Source organism: Magnolia sinica, chromosome 3 (genome assembly GCF_029962835.1).
Source record: "Magnolia sinica isolate HGM2019 chromosome 3, MsV1, whole genome shotgun sequence".
Classification (NCBI taxonomy): Eukaryota; Viridiplantae; Streptophyta; class Magnoliopsida; order Magnoliales; family Magnoliaceae; genus Magnolia; species Magnolia sinica.
Genome location: NC_080575.1, coordinates 67,062,094 through 67,086,373, shown reverse-complemented (window position 1 = coordinate 67,086,373; position 24,280 = coordinate 67,062,094). Strand labels below are relative to the sequence as shown.

Sequence of the window (24,280 nt, the reverse complement as noted above, 5' to 3'; positions counted from 1 at the left end):
GAGTTGTATACGTGTCTTTGTTAGAGAGTCCGTCAGGAGTTAGCAGTGAGTACTTGATTTTAGACGGGTATTTGTTTAGGAGTGACCGCTTGTGCATACCACGCACCTCCCTCCGTGATTTTCTTGTTTGGGGGTTACATTCAGGAGGGGTCGCGGGTTATTTCGGTCGAGACAAGACCATTGCCCTAATGGAGGATAGGTTTCATTGGCCAAGCCTCAAGCGAGATGTGGCCAGAATTATATAGCAATGTCGTACTTGTCAACTGGCAAAACAAAAGAAACAAAATACAGGATTATACATACCTTTGCCAGTTCCATTCATCCCTTGGCAGGACATCAGTATGGATTTCGTGCTTGGACTCTCCAAGACTATTCGGAAACACGATTCTATATTTGTTGTCGTGGACCATTTTTCTAAAATGGCCCACTTCGTTCCTTGTTTTAAGACATCAGACGCATCTCATGTTGCCAAGCTGTTCTTTAGTGAGGTCGTCAAACTGCATGGGTTATCAAAAACCATAGTGTCTGACCGTGACGTGCGATTCATGAGTTACTTTTGGAAGACGCTACGGCACATGATGAATACTAGGCTCCAATTTTCTTCTGCCTACCACCCTTAGATCAATTGTCAGACTGAGGTGGTCAATAGGAGCCTAGGGAGTTTGCTCAGATGTTTAGTGGGGGAGCACACTAGGACATGAGACATCATACTGCCTATAGCCGAGTTTGCGTTCAATAGTTCTGTCAATAGGTCCACAGGTCTTAAGTCCTTTTGAAGTTGTTACTGGTTATAAGCCTAGGAAGCTTATTGATCTTATCCCTATGTCATTGTCCCATAGGTCATCAAAATCTATAGAGTCCTTTGCGCATCACATTCATTCATTGCATCAAGAAATCAGGCGAAAGATCACTACTAGTAATGAACATTACAAATTTTCTGCAAACCAACATAAACATTTCAAGAAATTCATTGTACGGGACTCTGTGATGGTCCGCATTAGGCCCGAGCGGTATCCTCAGGGGGCCGTTCATAAATTACACGCGCGTAGCGCTGGATCCTTCAAAATTATAAAACAAAACAGTCTCAATGCATATGTGATAGATCTTCCACCTTCCATGGGAATTAGTTCTACATTTAATGTGGAGGATCTAGTTGCTTTTCAGGGGACTACTAATATTTTGTCCGGCCCTTCGCCCACCCATCCTGATTCCCCAGATCTGTCCCTTGATCCATGGCCTCTTCCTGACCTTTCTTCCCAACCTCTACCTCCCATACCTAACCTTCCCACACTTAGAGAGGAAATAGAAGATATTCTGGACCATTAGATAGCATCAACGTCGGACGGCGGGTTTCAGAAGTACTTGGTTAAATGGAAGTCATGCCTAGCTTCAGATAGTACGTGGCTCACTGAGGAGGAGCTTCAGAGACTTGATCCTGACATCTTGCAGCGGTTCAAGAGTTTTATTTTGCCAGTGGCGAAATCTTCACAGCTAGGGAGAGTTGATGGGGACATCACGTGCACACGCACGCCCCCTACGCAGGTACGCAAGGAGGAGGGCCCCACCATCGATCTGGATCGATGGCGACATTCAGGGAGGGCCTCCTAGTTAGAGGACTGCGTTTTGGTTTGTTGGAGTGGACCCGATAGCTATGTAAAGCCCACTATGGGTTCTCATGATCGTGGCCTACTAGTCTAATTAATCTCGTATTTTAGGTTTTGCTTATTATTGTCATTAAGAGTATCATGGACGGTTTAAATTACTTTGATTAGTTATTATTTTTTATTACTTCATCGCCAAGTAATAGGTTGCGCACATGGTGCGAGTTTTGGGGTATATGGTTTTATTATAAATAGGCACCCTTGGTAGTCTTTTTGATTATTTTGAAGATTAATAAAAAAAATTCCTGCGTTTTTCTACTCTGAGCTTCTGAGTTGTGGAAATCTAATTGGGTGTGAAACCCTCCCCTTCCTCGAAGGGCTGACTACCGTGGTGCGAAGCCACATCTATCCCAATTTGCCGCCATCTTCTACCATCCACACTTCTCATTTCCTACAATCATCTACACTTTAAATTCGTCCTTTATTGCAGCAATTTTCCCATTCATAGCAGAATTCCAGTATCTGGCCCTGCAGGAGGGCTGAAACTTCGGCGGAGCACCATGCACAGACCACACATCGGATCGGCCCGAAAATCGGAGGTTTTGGAGCCCTCCCCTGGCCGACCAGATTCAAGGAGTTAGTTTTCGGAATCGGGGCCCCCTCGCACGTGTGGCCAGGCCCCTACGCACGTGCGTCAGGCCTGGCCCGTTGTCCGCACGCGAGGACTATCGCTAGGTTCAGATTTCCTACCTATTTCATCCCTCATACCTATTTTCCATAACCCTAACCCTAGATTGCATTATTTTCAATTTGTTTGTCCATTTTCTAATCCTAGGGTTCTTTGAATTGAAACCGGTGAATCCCTTGGATTAGGGACAGATTGCTATGCATGTGTGGATGAATTTACTTCCCTTTGAGTATCGTTTGGTTCATAATTTTTATTGATCCAGCCCTAACATGTGTAGGTCTGGACCCGCGTAGATTCCCCTTGATTGAATGTTTGAACTTTTGTGTGGGATATGGAATTTGTGTAATTGTTTCTGAACTAATGTGATCTTAAGCCTGAAAATCTTGCACATCATATTTGAATTTCATGTCCTACATCAATGACTTACCTGGTGGTGTGAGGGGGGATGATGGACGACCCACTTCAAAGGTGGGGCCTACACCATGGACGGTCCACATTAAAGGGGGGCTCCACGTGATGGGTCGACATTGAAGCCGGGGCTCACATGATGGATGACCCATTTTGAGGTGGCCCCACATGATGGATGGTCCACATCAAAGGTCGGCCCCTAATGATGAATGACCCACATCTAAGGCGCGTCCCACTTGATGGGCAACTCACATTGAGATGGGGCCCACATGATGGACAATCCACATTAAAGGTGGGCCCCGCACGATGGGCATTAATAATGGTGGACCTCACATGATGGACAGTCCACATCAAAGTCCAGCCCTAATGATGAGTGGCCCATATCCAAGGCAGGCCCTGCATGATGGATAGCTTGCATTAGAGGTGGGGTCCACATGATGGATGGTCCACACCAAAGGTGGGCTTTGCATGATTGGTGGTGTATAGTGAAGGTGGGCCCCACATGATGGACAATAACATTGATGGTGGGCCCCACACGATGGATGACCAACATCAAAGGTGGGCCCTACATAATGAACGGTGCATGTTAAAGGTCTGCCCCTACTGATGAATGACCCACATGCAAGGTGGGCCCCGCATGATGGATGTCCCACATCAAAGGTGGGGCCCACACAATGAATGGTCTACATCAAAGGTTGACCCCACATGATGGATGGTGGATGTGAGGGGGACCCAACAAACACTAGGGATAATTACTTATGATGTTGGAATCAAACATACTTTTTAACTTTTTGGTTGATAAGTATGTTTGGTAACAACATACTTATTTACTTAATAAGTAGAAACCAAGATAAGCTACTTATGGCATACGTAACTTATATAAAGTTACTTACGATCCAAATGCCCCCTTTTAGATAGAACTGCTAGAAAACTTCCTTGCAAGCGACTTACTAGTCTAACGTTCTGATTTTTGAAAAGAGGAGAAGAGGGAGGAAATTCGTCAACAACCACCATTACAACACCTGCAATTCTCTCTCTCTCTCTCTAAAATCGGCATTGTGTGCCTCTCTCTCCCTCTCCGCAATCGTCAAGGCGCTAGGGTTATGAAGTTGTTTCCTTGCAATTGATTGAGCCGCAATTGCGGAGCCTGATTTGGTGATGCCATGATAGTGGGGCCCACCTTAATGTATGCTTTGTATATCCATGTCATCCATCAGTTTTTCCAGCTCATTTTAGGGCAAGGGCCAAAAAATAAAGTAGGTCCAAATATCAGGGGGGCCACTTAAAAACTTACAGGCATCCAAACGATCCCTTACAATGTCATGTCATTCAAGGAGTTGAGTTCTCTACTGAATAATATTTAACTTCGATAGTGGGGATATCTAATTTATGACCACATTGCATTGATTTTTCGTATGATTTACCAATATGAAAATGCATATGATTTGGTTTCATTAGCCATTCCATACCATTCAAATATAGATACATGATTTTTTTTTCTTCTTATTTTAATATAAAGGCTATTGGGTTTGATTGGTGGGATCAGGTTTCCCGGTGAAGATCTTTCCACCGTAAACAATGTAAAGGACCCTTTTTGTAAATTTGGATTCCCATGGCAACTATAACTAACAATGATATGATGGCCGAGATGGGTAGATAATTCAATGATAGGGGAAATGGTAAGGTACATAGTTGAATCGGAACATGATAGGAGCCCCCCTCCACCACATGTGTGGTGGGGGTAGGATGATCAGGGCCATCCATCTAGTAGACTCTACCATGGGTTGCCCATGGTTCAAACACCACACTGATTGGGTGTCTGTATTGATTCTAGTGGCCTTTGAAATGACAGTAGGAAAAAACAAAGATGGCTAGCTGTCAAAATTCAGTAGGAAAGTGTGGGAATTGATTACTAGGATTGTCTGATCAGAACTGTCAATTATCCACAATAGGGCCAAGTAGATATTCCAAGGAACGACTGGTGTAGATTTCGTGGGCCATGATATTATCTTTCCAATATATATAATAATTCTTTTCTGCCTGTTTGCATATACGCCCTAATATTGAAGTAGCTTTCCTCTCTTCTTGATTTGCATTGGAACATATCTTTCAATAATGATTCCTTTCTGCTCATTTGCATATATGCTCCAATATTGTAAGTAGCTTTGGCTATCTTCTTGATTTGCATTCGCACATCTTTGGGTAACAGCTCCTTTCTGCACGTTTGCATATACACATGAATCTTCCCATGTGTATTTTTGAAGGATATCCACAGCAGCGACCAGTAGATTAAGACATGACTCGTGTGTGTGTTCAGGATGTCATTTTGACAGGAATCTACCAGTGTCATTTGCATGTATCTTGTCTATATTGTCAATTATTCCTTTTTGTATGTTCATATGTACGCTTCAATATTAAGGTAAGGTAAGCTTTGCCGATTAACTCCATACTCCATCCCATGGACTTAGCGATTTTGGCACTTGTACCTTAGATGTTTGTACATAGAATGTAGAGAATTCTAGAGAAGATTAGAGTTGTGTAGAGATCTCTAGAACATTCTAGTGTTCTTGTGTAGCTATAATTATGTAGAATAATGTAAATGTTTCTAGAGTATTCCTAACCATTGGATGATCACCACATGGCACCATCCTAGCCATTCATGTAGGGAGTCTAGAGGGATTTTGTGCATATTAAGAGGGCTCCTCATTTGAGAGGCACCCCAAAAAGTTGCAAGTTCTCTTGAATATAGTACAATACAAGTTCTCTTGCTTTCGACTTTCTTGTGTTCTCTCCTCTTCAAGTAAATTTGGCTAGCACTTGGGTGGTTGACTGATTCATTCACATAGGGTTGTGAATCGAGTGCAACTCAGTTTACGCTTGAAGGAATCACCTAGGCCATAACATTTGGCTCTCTTCTTGATTTATTCTTTCAATTGAAGGATTGTGATTGCCATGTTAGGCAAAATGATGAGAAGAAAACATGTCATCTTACATGTATTTGGGACATTAAGCCTTATACATGACCTGCAGTTCTTGCCCCACATTTACATAACCTCTCTTTCTATTGTATATGTGTATGTATGTATTTATGCATGTAGAGCCAACAATATCAACAAGGTGAGAAGATAATGTTTATAGAGGGAAGTCTGGAAAGTTAAAACAAGAAAAAAAATAAAGAAACTTTTTATCTGCCATTATTGGTTCTTTGTGCAATATTATTAGGATCTCTCTATTATTCTAAAAAAGTAAAAGGAAAAAGAATCTCTCTATTATTATTTTGATATTCTGTTTTCAAAAAGGAGAATTTTACCCATGTTTGTTTGCCGTCTTTTCAGATTCTCATTGGCCCCTCTGATTGGGAAAACCACTCCTTGGGCACGGATGGAGTGGAGAGATATCGAATCCATAACCTCCCAATAAGCTGCTCATGTCCCGGTCTCTATGAGCTTGGTATACCTCTATGTCACACTGATGTAGGCCGTAAGGTTCGTGAGCTTCATCATAGCCGGGTTGTCGTTGTCTACCTTGGACAAGCTGAAAATGTTAGGACAAGACTCCAGCATTATGGCCGAGCAGGTTCTCATTTGGACCATGGCAATTCAATTAGTCCTGCAAGTGAAAATAAAAACCTCTGCTTGCAAAGAGGGCCTGGTTTGTTTAGAGAGATATTCTCCAAGGGCTTTCCAATTGTGTTTAGATGGGCCCCGGTAAGGAAACCTTTCTTGTTTTCTTCTTGTACATTTTATTATTTGCGTGACGTTCTGAAGCATGGAAGAACCGTTACTTATTTCTGCAGTGGATGTTTCATTTGATTCTATGGTGATAAGTTGAACTTGCTCAATTTTGGGTTGCAAGTAGGCTGCTGGCCGAAGTGTGCTTTTGGCTGGTTTATGGGTTGGACCCAGGCTTGAGTTCTAGGCCTTGTAGCTAATTGTGCTAGACGTGGGCTTGCATCTCATTAAAAGATCGACAAGCGACAAGTAAGCCCAGCCAGGTCCAAGCCCGCTCATGGACTGCGATGTTGCCGGACTCAGGTCCTTAAGCTCACATCCTGGAACGGGATGAGCTTGGCCTAACCTTGCCCAGTTTCAACCCAGTTTTGAGAACCAACAAAAACACAAACTGTCACTTGATTCATTTAATTGGTTGCATTGATTGTTTTACTGAAACAGTGCATTGATCTGCATTATTGATGCAAATTGGTGTAACCGAATACTTATGTTATTGATGGTCCTTTTGACTGCATGTGCACATAATCTCTTAAAAGCAGTCCCATTTTAACAGTCCATGACTTTGAATAGTGTATAAATGTTAAATGCAGTGGATGTGTTGATGTCTTTAACTGTATTGGATCTATCTTTCACTCGATAAATAGAAAACCATTATGATATATCAAACTTGTAGCTTATGAGTAGTCAGCACGATATAAAAGATAACATTGCTGAATTAGTCCATTTTCCAATACAGGAGAGAGACCAATTCTTTCAGTGGATGCTGATTTCATCACTTCCTTGACTTCACAGTGAAAGACATAAATTTGCTTCAATTATCTTCAGCCTATAATGAGCTATTTTCCATTACAGACATTATCTTCATAGTCTTTTGGTTCAAGAAACTATATTTCCTTAGGGAAAAAAGGGAAGTTATCTATGTGGAAAACCGTATCTAGAAAACTAGACATACATTGGAACTAGATAAAATGGTATATAAATACTGCCAAAATGAAGTGATCAATGATGAATTAAGGCCTTTGCAATAGCCATGTAAATGTGTCTGACATAGGTGTTGGACATGATAAAATTTGAGAAAATGGAGTGTCCGTTTACGATATAGTTCGTGATATTGAAAACCCGACTTGACTCGATGTTAAGCCAAGTTGGGTTTGACTTGAAGAATCAACCCGACTAGACTCGATATTTAATTACTTCAAATTAAAAAAAGAAAAAAGAATAGGGATAAGTAGAGCTGGGCAGAATCCGACCCGATCCGACGTATCTGACCCAATTTGACGGATCCGACCCGATCCGATCCGAACCAAAGGCCAAGATCGGGTTGGATCGAGTAGGCCCACTCAGATCCAACCGTACATCGAGTCGAGTTAGGATCAGTGGCCAATCCGGACCGATCCGATCCGCACAATGTTCATTCAACACTATTTCTTGTAATGTTGTCCATTTGAGATTGGGATATACCTCATTTTTGGTTTAATACCATAAAATGATCTAGAAAAATAGATGGACGGCATGGATGAAATAAATACATCACGGACCACCGACCACCAACCATTGGCTCGTGGTAGGGGGAGTAGTCTCCTCTTAGCTGGCGCCTCGAGCACCGGACTTTGACACTGACAAGAGACACCGGGACGGGGACTTCCTGTGAAAGCCTTTGGCATGAAGTTCCTGCGCAACGATGCTGGATGGGGCCCACTGAAATGCATATTAGAAATCCATTCCATCCATCCGTTTTGCGAGATCATTTTAGCGAGATCATTTTAGCATTCTATACAAAAAATGAGGTGAATAAAAAACTCAAGTAGGTCACACGAGAGGGAAAACTGAGGACAGAAATATCTACCGTTGAAACCTTCCTGGGCTCCAACTTGATGTTTATATGCTATCCAAACCGTTTAAAGGTCATTCCCAATGGGATTAAGTGAAAAAACCAAAAATATTTCATGATACAAAACTTTTATGGCCATAAGAATGCTTTAACGGTGCTCACTGGATTTCCATGGTTTCCTATCAATTGGCCCACTTTACTTTTGGTTACACTTAATTAGGGCTGTACACGAGCGGAGTTAGCTCGGTAACTCGCTCGACTCGACTCGGTTCGAAACTGAGTTCGAGCCGAGTTGAGTTGATTTTTTGAGCTCGAAAAAATTTTGAACTGAGTTCGAGCTTGCCCGAGCTTGACTCGACTCAGATCGATTCAGTTTGATGACTCGGTTACTTTGATATTGCTGTTGCTCACCAATGAAATGACTCAATGAAGTGTGGCCGGTGGCAAGGAAGGTATGTATATGAAACAAATACCTTTTTTTTTTCTTGATTTTTATGTTGTTTACAAGGTGTTTGATGAAATACCTGTAAATCCATTGCTGCTGTTTTACATACAACAAGATTTTGAAAGGGCAGTTCATGTGTTTGTGAAAATGCTGCACAGGCGAACTCGGCTCGATCTTAGCTCGAACTGGCCCGAGCTGTTAAACGAACCGAGTTGAGTTGGCTAGTCAGGCTCGAGGACTGAACCAAGCCGAGTCCGAGTTGAGGTCAGCAAGTGGCTGAGCCGAGTCGACCTGTGCCAAGGTTGACTCGGATTGACTCGTGTACACCTCTACACGTAATTTTTGGTCGCACGTCTTAAAATGAGGTCTCAAAACGTATGGACGGTGTGGATTTCTCAAAATCATCTCGGTGGGCCACACCCAACATCTTGCGTAGGGACTTCCTGTGGGCTTTCACACGAAATCGGCGTCCCTGACACCACACTAGTGTGTTGACATGAAGGGATGGGCAGGTCAGGTGTACCATGCACCAGGACAGCTGGTGCCTGGTGTGTTAACGTCAGCAAGTTTTGTGGGTCCCATCATGAGGTATGTGTTATATCCAAACCATCCATCCATTTGGCGGGCTCGTCTTAAGGCTTGAGTCGAAAAATAAGACATATCTAAAGATCAAGTGGACCACACTGCAAAAAGCAATGGGGGGTTGAACGTATACCATTGAAACTTTTTTAGGGGTCACAGAAGTTTTGGATCAATATGAAATTTATTTTTCTCTTCATCCACGTAGTTGTGACCTTATTAATAGATTGAATGGAAAATAAATGTTATGGTGGGCCCTATGAATTTTTTATGATGAAAATCATATTTATTTATTATTTTTTTAAATTTTCAAAAAAAAAACAAAAAAAAACAAAAGATTGGATTCGAACCATACTCAACCCAATCCGACTCGGTTTCCTTGACCGAGTCGGACTCGGTTCGGGTCAGGCCAGCAATGCAATGGATCGGATCGAGTCAGAGGACTCGGACTCGGTCCCGGATTGGATCGAGTTCGGGTCACGCATTGAAAATTTCTGACCGAGTCGAGTTGGACCCAATCCAGTACGACTCGACTTGATGCTCACCTCTAAGGATAAGTAATTAACATAGTTAAAATAAGTGTCAATTGCACTGGTTAAGTTCGTCTCTGCTTGCCTGTGGCGGAGGTTGTGGGTTCCTCTCTCCCTTTCCCATTTACAGTTTTATTAATGTTCACATGCGACTCGGATCAAGTCACCTAGAGTCGTGTTGAGTCGACAGTGCTCAAGTTGACTTGAAAAGTTGTCTCAAGTTGCCGTCAAGTCAAGCCCAAGACCGAGTTTCCCAATGTCTCGGCTTGAAATCTTGCTGAGTCAAGTTGACCCAGATGAGTTTTGAGTCAGCCCAGCTACTTTTGGAACTATGGTTTACATAGGTTTCTCATAGAAATTTCTGTTTCCCTGTGTTAGTGTTACCTTTTTTTCAAGATATCAGGAAAGAGCCCATCTCCATGTGACTACTTGTTTATGTAACGCTCCGAGATTTCGGCTCTTGTGGATAACACGATGGGCCAAGTTTCTGGGTGTTAACTTCGATATGTCAAGGATATCATCCCACATATCCCTTTCATTCACCTTAATTTACATTCTTATGGCATTCATAGCGTAATTGACGGAAAGTAAATTCTTCTTCCATTAATGATTCTAATCTAGGCATCAACATAAAATCCATAATTGAACAAATTTACGTCCAATGTTTGTCCTCCCATTGAGAGCATTATTACATCTTTAACAAACAAAATCAAACTAAACTTTAGGAAACACCAAAATCAAATAAAGGTCTTCCTCAAGCCGCTTCGGCTTCATCCTCTAAAGTCTGTTGCCATGAGCCTTTGTAAGCCTCATTTGGAGGTCCACTAACTATTACTGGATCGTCACCTACGTCACCTTCGGTTGTTTGTTTAACAAGAGGAATGGGTTACCATGGTTCAACTTAGTGAGGGCATCCCTCCAAGATTAGCACAATAATGGCACAATCATGCTAATAATATTCAAATCAAAACATCAATGAGAAAAATCTTATTTAATGCAACGCATGTATGCATGCTCTGGTGAAGGGACCCCTGACTAAATGAGACGGGATCTTCCAACACTCTTATTAGCCACTAGTCATGAGAGGTACTGAGTCGATGTGGGATGGGATCTTCCAACACTCCCACATACTCCAAAAATTTCCAACTAGTGAAACGGGATCTTCCACACTTTTACTCAATCACACACAAATAGAGAAACGGGATCTTCCAACACTTTCTCTATTGTACATTCCCAAAGTGAATGCATGATTAGTTCCACCTTTATTTAAATTGGTTTATCATTTAGCCGGTTTAACGATGCCCAACAAGTCACCACCTCACCCCATTCCACAGTCCACCACAGCCTAGAATAGCCGTAACCCTTCTCAATACTTCCATTAGTGGAGGGACATACATACTCTGGTCCGTGATGTTACACGTAGCTCGCATTCCACATTAACCATTCATGGATCCACCATAGGTAAACAATCTAACAATCGGATCCTCCATAATCCATGTAACTCACAAAAGGGTATTTCCATCAATTCATAAACATGACCTACACGTGTTTCTTCCATTCCATATCAACCGATCATATATCCATCACAAGAAATAATCCAGCCATAGGATCCTCCATGAATCATCAAAATCCATATATATGGATATTCTACAACAATACACCAACATAATCCATATGGGTTTCCACAATTCAATGTTACGTTCACATCTTATGGGGTAAGGGGCTTCCTTTGATGTAGTATCCAAACACATATGTCCATATCCAATAAGGCATGGGTGTACCATGTTTATTCACATATCATAATATCCATGAAACAAGCATAGTTTCTACATAGTTCCCATAGGTTGATGTTCACATACATGATTTCACCTCCAAACACCAAACACACAGCATGTAGAATTTTCACAAAAAGTCCAGCAATATCACATGAGTTTATTCACATGAAAAACATCACCATGGACATGGAACCAAAACTACTTACGTCCAACCCCAGTGGGCACACCATGCTTGTGTGAGTGGTTTGGCTCAGTTCTACAAGTTAACTCACTGATCCAGATGAATTCATGAATTCCCACATCATGGGACATCAAAATAGTATCCATATGGTCACATGCCCCATCTGGGTTAGGTTATCAACATAGATTTCATATAGTTTATGCACCCAACACTACATAGTCTAGGTTCGTGCCTAAACATGATTCAAATGTTCATCAAATCAAATCCAAATATGAATTCATTCATCCAACGTATAATTTACAGCAATATATCATGTTTAAACAGAAAATAAATTGAGGGTTTTGCAATTGAAACAAACAAAAATCAATAATGAAGAAACTAGTTGTAGAAATTGAAAAAAATCTAAGTTATAATTGTGTCTAAGCATCAAGGGATTCCTCACCTTTGCCTAAACGTGAAACCCTAGGTGTAGAACGTCGAGGATGATGGCTTCTTCGTGAAACAGTGGCTGTACAAGCTGATGTGGAAGAGATCCCACACGTGGGACGGCTATGATGGACGGCTTGGATGTGGGTGGGCATACCTTGGATGTAGACATCCTCCACTCTCTCTCTCTCTCTCTCTCTCTCTCTCTCTCTCTCTCTCTCCCGGCGTGAGTAGCTATGGGCGTGCATGGGTATGGGGCTAGGGAAGGGGTGCATGCTCCCCTTTTAAAAGGGAGTGGGCTTGAGATGGGTTATTCCTTCTTAAATTGGGTTTTCTCAAAACTCCTTAATCTCGCGATCTTTCTTCAAATCTAACTCGTTCATGGCGTCGGGGTCGTTGTATAGAGATAGAATATGTAATTTTCTTAATGGTCCGAAATCTAGATTGGCCGATCTTGAAAAATGTCTTGACGGGTACCAAAATAGACTTGGTCTCAATTAACGGTCCAAGCTTGATGATTATAGCCCAAAATTTGGAGAAATGTCAATTGGACAAAAGTAGGTGGTTGATCGATGGTGGAAAAGATCTGAATATGAAATTTCACCTGTTGTATCAAAAGGAAATTGGCTTTGAGGCGGTCATCATTCAATGGTGTAGGATCATAAATCGGGGTCCAAATTTTGTATGATCTCATAGTCATATGAGGCCAATGTGTGGTCCAAATTTGAGTTGCAATTGAGGTGGGAAGTGGGTAAATCGGAAGGTCCAGATTTAGAAAGAGTTGGTAAGCCTAAAACGGCTAACTTGGCGCAGAACGAAATGCTTATCAAGGTGAGGATCTCACATCTCACATTATGTCCATATGATGGACAATCCAAGTCGTTCATATGAAGGGAAATATCCGACTACAACTACCCCACGAACTTTCCTCACTCGATGGACACGAAAATCAAGATTTAAGGGGCTGATTTGACAATTGGGCCACTTCTACTATGATTGAGTGGCTGAAATTCAACATGTACAATTAATTTATGATAGATAGACATGGGACAAAATTTCAGGTCAAAATGGATCGTGGGAACCATAATATCTCAAATTGAGGGTCTAGGTAAAGGGCATTTATGTACGAATTTCTGATCTAGTAATTCTGATCTAGTAAATTTATGAAATCTAATGCTTCTACCAGCTTCTAAGCACAATTCTAAGCAATTCTTACAAAAGAACTCGCATCAAATTCATCACAGATAAAAAAAATATTTCCCAAACAAGTTATAATTCACGTTGATTGAGGGAAAATACACATAATAAGCTATATGATGAAATAAAGCCACTTTCTGAGGGTATTCCTCTCTTATTCCATCATCACCCTCCCACGTCGTTTCCTCTCTTCCATGGAACGATCATGGGACTTTAACTTAGGTAAATGGCTTGAAAAAAATCTTCAATACTTTATATCTTTTCTTGTTAACATCTGTCTAATAATGTTGTTCATGATAAAAATGTTCAAAATACTTTACCATTAGATCTGACGAGCGAAAGGAAATCATTCTTGCTACTCATGGGATTTATATCACGCTGCTTGCGATATCATTATCTTTTATCCATTCCAGTGTCTATCAAAATTTTGGGGTTCTTACACTCCACCCCCCCTTCAAAATAAAAAGTCTTCGAAAATTGGTTCTTCAAGCTTCCTGAATTCTCACCTAACACACTTCTATTGCGTCTTTGATTTCTTATCATCGATTAGTCCTCTTGGGCGAATTCTATTTCTTATATGCGGTACTCCTCAAAGAAGGGCACTATCCACAAAAGATAGGGTAGAAGGACTTAAAACTTAGGAGGACTATAACTTTAATCCACGAATGCTTTCATCCACCCTATGGTCACCTTAACGCGACAATTAATATCTCCATAACTCCTAATTAAACCTTAGATCCATAAAATAGAGATAAATCTTGGTGTTAGTAAAGGCATCGCTCTCAAAGTCTCGTTCTTGGTCTAGGGTAACAACCTACCATAGAGTAAAGTACCCTGGTTTGTCAATCTACGTGACGATTGAGTCATAGAGTCAAGTGAGCCCCACATTGAAGATTATACGACTGAAATCTCAACAAGAAGGAAAAGATTAGGGAGCCTCAAAGGTAAATTAAGCCTCACACCCCATCAAAACACCCAGGTATAAGAACCCCCTCATAATATAAGTTTGCTCAAAATCAACTAAGAAAACTCCTTAGAAAAGCTTAGAATTATAAAGTCCCAGTTGCAAAGTTATATGAAAAGGAAAAATATATTTTCCGTAACTGTTGATGACATCGAACACTGTTCGATGACATCAAAACTTAAGTTTCGATGACATCGAACTTTGCTTGATGACACCGAAAAGGTGCCCCAAATATGTCCAGCAACCAAACCATATTTTTGGGGAATTTATCGATGACATCGAAAAATGGGCACCCAATTGTCCAGCAAGCTCAATAGGAAAATCATGAATTACTTGATGTAATCGAATTGCCTTCGATGTCAACGAAATTCAAACTTTGATGACATTGAAAGACTACTCGATGACATAAAAAAAGGGACCAATCTATCTAGAGAGTTTTCCAAAGGAAATCATGAATTACTCGATGTCATCGAACTGATTTCGATATCAACAAAATTCAAACTTCGATAACATTGAAGAAGGTTCGGTGTCATCGAATATAAGAGCCCAAAACTCTCCAGCAAGCTTCTAGAATTTTCGGTAAAAATCTCGATGACATTGTGGAATCATTTGATGACATCAAGCAAAACTATCCAAGTACTTATTTATGCGCTAAAGCTCGATGCAATCGAAGTCGGTTCGAGTCATCGAAGGCAACTTCGATGACATCGAGGAACCTTCGATGACATCAAACCCTGACAGATTTCTGCTCGTTTTTTAACCGTTAGGACTTCATTGCCTATTTATTGAGGGTTGCTTTCTTGGTTCCTTGGTGAGAAAAATAGTGAGATTTAAGAGAGTTATTGCTATAGGAATACTACCTATCATCTTAAATCCCTTTTCTCATGAGAGTTCATCCTTCAACCCTATCTTAAATGCAATCATTGAAGAATCAATAGATTGGATTGAAGAATGAACACCACCATTTAAGGATCTTCCAGCAACTCATTTATTTGCAAATCATTGAGCTGGAATCTTGTGAATGTTTAATATTTAGGAATCTCATCCACACTTAAAGACCCACATTTAATAGATAAGATTTACCAATATACATTGACCCAACACCGACGACTTGCATTGGAAGCATCTACAACTGTTGCCGATCAAGGGACTCTCATCCACACTTAAAAACCCACATTCAATAGATAAGATTTACCAATATACATTGACCCAACACCGACGACTTGATTGCTCTTGCTCATATGTATTGAGTGTTGAAATGTTTACTTTATGCAGAATACATGTTTGATATAATGCAACACTTAGATTTCTCACTATCTTAGAGGTTGAATGTGAATGACTTCTTGATAACCTTGCTTAACTTGTTATAAATTGGTAGAATTTATAGTTTAGTAGGATTAAAGATTTAAAAGTCCTATTCACACCCCTCTAGGACACTTGGACATACATTCATACTTCAATAGTAGCAGTCCTACCGCAATTTCAATTGGTATCAGAGACAGGTTCCTCTTGAAGGGTTTAACAATCTAGAGGGAAATCCTAATTGAAGTTGGAATTATGGCCAAGGGAGAGGGACCATCGGTCTCTCGACCACCTATCTTTGATGGATCAAACTATGCATATTGGAAAGCTAGGATGAACATCTTTTTGTAGTCTTTAGACCATAATGTTTGGGAAATTGTCGAAAATGGATATGTGCCACCAACTGAACAAGTGGTACTTGATAATGGCACTACCATCTCTAAACCTAAACCAAAAGCATGTGACGCTAAAGCAATGAATGCTATTTACTGTGCAGTTTTACAAGAAGTTTAATCAAATATGTTTGTGTGGAACTTCAAAAGAAGCATGGGATTTATTGGAAACTACCTATGAAGGAACAAGCACAGTAAAGAGGTTAAAGCTGCAGCTCTTAACAACCCAATTTAAACATATAAAAATGGAAGAACATGAGACATTTATGGAGTTTTTTACAAAGTTAAATGACATATGTAACTCCATGTGGGGACTTGGAGAGAAACTATCGGTACCTAAAGTTTGTAGGAAAATCTTGAGATCCTCACCGGAACGCTTCAACTCCAAAGTCACCGCCATTGAAGAATGTAGAAATATTGATGAAATGGAGGTAGAGGAACTAGTGGGTTCTCTATAAACCTTTGAGCTACACTTCAAAACACCCACAAAATCAAAAAACAATGTTCTCAAGGCATCTAAAACCATACCTACAATAGAGGAAGAAGAAAGTGAGAACGAAGATGTTGATGAGGTGGCGGCTCTTTTGGCCAAATGGTTCAAAAGATTCTTCAACAAAGATCATTGAAGAACATACAACAATAAAGGGAAACAATCAGACAACAAGCGCCAAATAGGCAAATCCTTCAGACAGTCCAAAGAACCCCAATGTTACAACTGCCGTAAATATGGTCATCTATCCACTGAATGTCTCACAAAAAAATCAAAAGGAAAAGCTATGGTAGCCACGTGGGATGACACCGATGACTCCAACTCAGAAACTAGTGAGTCTGAAAGTAACGGAGACCAGAAGTCATTGAAAATTGAGGTGTTCCGTTGTGGTATTAGTGGGCGTAACGTTGCCCACTGTTACCGATACAGATACGCCCCGTATTGGCCGATCCGGGGCCGTAATGGCAGATATGTGTCCTCTAACAGTGCAATTTTTTTTTGGTCAAAAAATTATGGAAAAATATCCATTAAATCCGGAATATTCTAAATATTCCAAATATGCATTCATTTATAATTTGGAACATGTTTATGGTGGTGTAACGGTCCACTATTTGGTGAGAAGTTGTATCAGACTGTCTGCTGAATTTATGAACCAGACAACCTGGATTTGACTGCAAAACTCATATATTTAATTTTCTAACTATCTAATATCAATGATAGATATATTAGAATGAATGTAATATCAAAATATCTTACATGTGTAGGTGTTTGCAATTATTTTTCATAATTTATTCTATATTAAGTTATTAACATACCTGAGGAGTGAGGTCTCTAGACTAGAGTTCAGACTTGCATAAATTACAATGTTCATTCTATTTTAAAGTATTCATTCTTCAACATGTCAGATACTTCTCCTCCTATCTTGTGGCTATGATTCTTGTCCTGTCATCCTCAAGTCAAGAATATAAAAATAATAATTAGTAGTGTCTGATATACTCCCCTGCAACTTCATTAAGGATTACTTGATTGGTTGTCAGGGGAGTTATTTTAAATACAAGTTCGGTAGTGCCAAGTGTGTGCTTGCTTGGTGAATGTGTGGGTAATGGACTAATAAGTATATAACACTACTTACCTTAATACAAACATATACTTACAATTACCATAATAAAATTCACAAGACACCACCAAAATGAAAATCTGCTTTTTTGTGGTTGCTCGACCTCCATATCATCGTCATCGTCATCATCAGGTTGCGATTGTCCAATAGGTGGAGGTGCTGCATATCCATAATATCCAGTGCTAGAAGGAAATACTAGGTCAACGAAATCAGAGGATGACTGATCCTGACTAGGCAACGATTCCGACCCCGAGTAAGGATATCCATCGGTGCTTGTCGAATAGCCATACTGGTGCACGTACTCAGGCTGTTGAGAATCGTGAGATTGAGAGTGTGTTTGTGATGAGTAACGTGGATTTAGATCTGGATATCTATAATCATATGGATATGGATCGGGAGGAATACTCCAACATGAATGTGATGGAACAGGCTCAGTATAAGTATAACCATCATAATCTAATTGGCCATAAGAATATCCATCATAATGCCCACGACCATGTGCCTGCTGATGTTCCGGACCTCCCGGACCCAGTGCACCACTAGACCTACCCTCCTGCTGGCTGTATCGTGACTCAGTACACTCATAACTTCGACTTCGTGAACTACATTGTCGATGTTCATCGGCCTCGCGATCTGTAGACGGCTGTATGGTGTACTAAGCAACACCAGAAGTGCCAACACCAGGGGCAGGGGCGTCATCACCATCATCCGACTCGGTCGGGCTGCTACCACTGCTCGTACTCTTCCGTTGATCTTGAGCCGTACTTTGCATGAAAGCTGCCCCTCTTTCTCGGTCCAACACAGTTGCGTTACTCTCTTGTTGCGCTGTGCGTATTAGTGGGTTATCCATTTCCAATTCTTCACTATCCTCTTCAATTTGCTTTTCCCTTGTTTCCAACAAAGGTAGAAGTGAGTCCTCATCATAAATATTGTCCAAGTTTATTGGACAGTATTCTGTGTCATCGGCGCCTGTAATGCTCTTATGATGTTGTCGCATTCTTAGCCTCATGTTGTAGTGCATGAAGACAAGTCTATCCAATGTCATAGTCTGCAATCTATTCCTATTCTTTGAATGAATAAGTGCAAAACTACTCTAATTCCTTTTGCAGGTAGAAGAAGATGTTGTCTGGCTCAAAACTGTTACTGCAATTTTTTGGAGAGCCTTCGTACTCTCTTCGAAATTCATCCACCATTCGGCTAGTTGCAACCTAGATACTGTATGCTGTGCAAGAGCATCTCTAAAGCTACCTAGGCGATTTCCAAATGTATCTAATTCATTCAACGCCTTTATTTGCATATCTAAGTCAGGTTCTAGTCTCTTTATCACATTCTTTAGCCCGGCACGAACTTCATTATCCATAAGAAATGATCGGGCATATCTGTACCTAGGATTTAGGTAGTAACCTGCTACATGAAGATCGTGATGGAGTTGTCTTGTCCGTCTCTTGTCGATCATCTTCCAATAAGACTCTCGGCTTCTACAATCACGTTGAATTGCCAACTTCGCCTTATCCATGGCATTGTATAGGAAGCCCATGGTAGGTGCTTCGTCAGTTTCAATAAGACGGAGTATCCTCATTAGTGGCTCCATCACCTTTAGGATCGACTTGACCCTCTTCCAATATTTGTTGTCCCGTATGGTGTTCACAACTTAAACCGGTGTCTCTGACGTCTTCTGCTCATGTTTTGTGTGAGCCAATCTCGGGAAGTGAACATCTCACTCAACTCTCCCTTATGCTGGTGTAAACTCTCTAATGCTATAAAGTTTGTTGCGAATCTAATCGCCGCAAGCCTCAGCAACTCTCGTCCCTTCGTGAACTTCCTCATTATTGCGACTACTTGATTATGATTGTAAATAAACGTTGTCACTTCTTTTGCCCTCTTGTCACCCTTCCTGTATCATGTATTGACCCACTCGCGCCAAACATGCGGCGACGTTCTTCTTCTTCACGAACAAGAATCTTCATCAGAATCAATAATATCTTCATCACGAACACCCATATATTCAGGACCAAACACCTCCTGTCGGGCCGCCTCCAAAATCTCATCTTTTTCTTCTGTCCAGCAGCACGTTTACCCTTCAACTTATCCAAACTGGCTTGCATTAAAATCATTCTCTTTTGGTACTCTAGTACATCCCGTAACTTGACCCTTTCAATGTGTCAAATGTTGTTTGAGATGCGTAATTCCACCAATTATTAGTCTCTCACAATAGTTGTACTTCATTTGGTGCCTAGTACCACCTACCCTCTGACAATGTTGCCATCCAATATCCTCACTTGTTGGCCAAACCTAGACATTTCCTTAGGTAGATATGACCTATGTCTATGTGAGGTTGTGAGTCTACTTGATTCTCTAAATTTATATACAGTTTTACCTTTTTTTTTTTTTTTTTTATAAGAGAATGAATTAATTAATTTTAATATCAAAACCTAATATAAATAGATTAATAACAGAAAGTTCGAACTTCTGAATCTAATTAATAAAGATGATTTTATGTTCTAAAGCCCTAAGAAGCTCTAAAACATGTCTAAAATAAGAAAATAAAACATAAAGTGACGCAGGGATGAACGTGATGAGGATAACTACTTCGAATCCACAGAGCTTCTCTGGATTCCTCACAGAGACTTCTCGAATCCACGAGGAAAGAAAACAGAAAATAGAAATAAATTCTAAGAAATTCGAAATTGATTAATTGATAACTAAAAACGAGTTCACAACCCTTTAAATAGGGGTACCAAGCAATGGCAAAGAAATCAGAATCAAACTACAACTAAAACTCCTAGAATCCCCGACTTACTATAAATAGTAAACTTACTATTTATAGACGGTCGTGATGTCTACTAGTGTGCAAGGTTTTCGGCCAAAAATAGTAAGTGTCCTATTTGGCTTCACCAAACCTTTCTCCTAATTATTCTAAGCTCTTTTCACGTTGGGCGCAACTCCTAAAGCCCGACGGATGAAGAGTTATAATCAAACTAAAACTTACTATTTATAGTAAAAACGAAATTAAAATAGGGTAACGACCGTCGATCCAGGGATTTTTCACAATCCGGGCTGCGCAACCCGGCATAGCGGGGTTGGTTGGCTAAAGTAGCTCGTTCTACCCCAAAATCATATATTTTACGTCAGGTAACTCATTCTGGATTGCGAGATACGCTCGATCTAAGGTCCGACAGTCCGGATCACTTCTGTCGTCGACCGGGCCTTTTCTGATCCATCTTGGCCATGAAACTGTCCGCGACCCACTCTACATCATAAAGTCACTAATTCGAAAATAGAAAAAAATTAAAAAAAATATAAAATCATTACCATAATCTGTTAAATGAACATTAATATGTTCTACTATGATTAACATATAATATTCTATCATTAAAACAACAATACATTGAATAAAAATTGATTTTTCATATTTTTAAAAAATTGGCCCAAAAAAGTCTAAAAATAGAAAAAAATTAAAAAAAATATAAAATCACTACCATAATCTGTTAAATGAATATTAATATGTTCTACTATGATTAACACATAATATTCTACCATTAAAACAGCAATACATTGAATAAAAACTAATTTTTCATAATTTTTAAAAATTGGCCGAAAATAGTCTGAAAATAGAAAAAATTAAAAAAAAAATAAAATCACTACCATAATCTGTTAAATGAACATTAACCTGTTCTACTATGATTAACACATAATATTACCATTAAAACACCAATACATTGAATAAAAATTGATTTTTCATAATTTTAAAAAATTGGCCGAAAATAGTCTGAAAATAGAAAAAATTAAAAAAATATAAAATCACTACCATAATCTGTTAAATGAACATTAATATATTCTACTATGATTAACACATCAGATTCTACCATTAAAAACAACAATACATTGAATAAAAAATGATTTTTCGTAATTTTTAAAAATTGGCCGAAAATAGTATGAAAATAGATAAAAATTTAAAAAAAATCACTACCATAATCTGTTAAATGAACAGTAATATGTTCTATTATAATTAACACATAATATTCTACCATTAAAACAACAATACATCGAATAAAAAATGATTTTTCGTATTTTTTAAAAATTGGCCGAAAATAGTGCGAAAATAGAAAAAAAATTAAAAAAAATATAAAATCGCTACCATAATCTGTTAAATGAACATTAAGATGTTCTACTATGATTAACACATCCTATTCTACCATCAACTCAACACTCGTAGCCTTAATGTCCACAAAAAGCATGGCATTGCTTACAATAAAAACAAACAACTACAAAAAGATTTGGATGAAGCATTGGCTATAAATACTCATTTGATAAATGATCTTCAGCAATACCATGCTGACAATGACAAACTTGAGAGGACAACATCTCATGTCTTTGAAACAAAAGAGTTGAACAAACAAATTAAATTTTTAGAATCTGAAAATGAAAAGCTGAAATCTGAAAATGTATATCTAAATTCTGAAATCATAAATTGAAACTAGATGTAGAAAAATCAAAACTATCAGCTGAACTTAGTCATAGGTTTTCCCAAAGCAATAAAAGACTTGAGAGATTACTAGGTTTGGGAAAAACTCCTAGGGATAAGAGAGGTTTATGTTATGAAACTTGCAAATCAAGTCCCTCTCTTGCACCTCCTGTGGCTAAGAAAATAGTTGCTTCTGGAAGCAACACAAGAGAGTTCTCCAAAGAAAATACCGAATGAGAGGATGAAGTATCCCACTCCTATAGTGACTAAGAGGATGGAGGAATTGCTAAATCAGGTAGCTCAACTGAGTCAAAAAACCAAAGAACTGATGAAACAAGAGAATCCAAATCAGTTGCCCAAAAAATCCAAAGCAACCATGAACAACTAGCCTCAAGGAGAAAACAAAAAGAAAGCCTCATCTACAAAGAGGATGGTCACCAAATGGGTGGTAAAAAATAAGAACAACTGCCTTGTGATTCATACCGCACTTAAAGCAGGCAATAGTTCTAAATGGTATCTTGATAGTAGTTGCTCCAGGCATATGACAGGTGACCGAACCCATTTTTGTGATTACTCAGAATTTGATGGTGGGTCGGTTACATTTGGAGATGGAAGCTCCGCCAAGATAATAGGCCGTGGGACAACAGTTGGGCCTAGTTTGCCCAAGATCGAAGATGTTCTTTGCGTAGAGGGACTAAAACACAATCTCCTAAGTATTTCCCAGATTTGCGACAAAGAACACTCAATCACATTCTCCAAAGACATGTGCAAGATTTCAGACCTTTTAGGTAAATTGATTATGAAAGGTCTTCGCACAAGTGACCACTGCTATGTGATTGAAAGCAGTGGAGAAAATGTCCCGTCCATAAGATGCCACATGGCTCTAAACCATGAGTCTAAGTTATGGCACCAAAGACTCGGGCATGTGCACTACTGGAACTTGGCTAAATTAAGCTTGAAACGTTTGGTAAGAGGACTTCCTAAGATTGGGAAGGAAGAAAGAGTTGTGTGCGGTGATTGTCTCAAAGGCAAACAAATAAAAGTGGGACATAAAAAGACAACCACCGTAGCAACTTCCAAACCACTTGACTTATTGCATATGGATCTAGTGGGTCCCACCAAAGTTGAGAACCATGGTAAAAAGAGATATTTTTTGGTAGTGGTAGATGATTACTCCAGATACACTTGGGTCGCGTTTCTTTAGAAAAAATCTGATGCATTTGAAGAATTCAAGAAACTGGCAAAACGACTCCAAACTGAAAAGGGATATTGCATAAAACGTATTTGAAGTGATCATGGAGGAGAATTTGAGAATGACCGATTCCAAAAATATTGTGATGAAAATGGAATTCGGCATGAATTCTCAACTCTAAAAGCACCACAACAAAATGGAGTGATTGAAAGAAAAAATAGGGTGTTGCAAGAAATGGGCTCGGTTATGCTTAATAGTAAAAACATGATAAAAATTTTTCGGGCCGAAGCCGTCAATACCGCTTGCTACATAATCACTAGAGTATACCTTATAGCAAGATTGAACAAAACTCCGTATGAACTGTGGTGTGGAAAATAGCCTAGTGTTAAATATTTTCGTGTCTGTGGTAGTAAATGCTATATTTTTAAAGACAGGGAACATCTAAGAAAATTTGACTCTAAAAGTGATGATTGTATTTTTCTAGGATATTCTATGAATAGTCGTGCTTATAGAGTTTACAATTTGAGGACCCTTACAATTCAAGAAATGATCGATGTGGTTGTTGCTGACCAACCTCATGACAAAAATGGTCCTCCAGTAGATGTGGAGGATGATGTGGATCCATACACAATAGGTAAATCTAATAGCAAATCCACTTCTCCACTTGGGCCTCAACTTTCGGGTAACACACCGTTTATTAAGGATCATCCCCTCAATCGTTGGAGATCCTAGTGCTGGTGTGAAAACTCGGCGTCAGCTTGACGGCATTAATAGTCATCTCTGCTTCACCTCAAAAATTGAGCAAAAAAATGTCATATAAGCGCTCAAAGACAAATACTGGATTGCAGCTATGCAAGATGAGCTGCAACAGTTTGAAAGAAATGAGGTGTGGCAACTAGTTCCCAGGCCACAAGGAACAAATATCATCGGAACAAAATGGATCTTTAAGAACAAGTCTGATGAATC

General features: G+C 39.6%; 1 protein-coding gene across 1 annotated transcript in view; it reads left to right on the top strand.

Annotated features, from left to right (window-relative positions):
* The window catches only part of LOC131239993 (protein EFFECTOR OF TRANSCRIPTION 2-like), a 50,550-nt gene that overhangs the window by 5,556 nt on the left and 20,714 nt on the right, over positions 1 to 24,280 (top strand). The window contains exon 2 of the mRNA XM_058237966.1: positions 6,033 to 6,404. Coding sequence (XP_058093949.1) covers positions 6,033 to 6,404 — 372 coding nt within the window. The remainder of the gene's footprint in view (positions 1 to 6,032; positions 6,405 to 24,280) is intronic.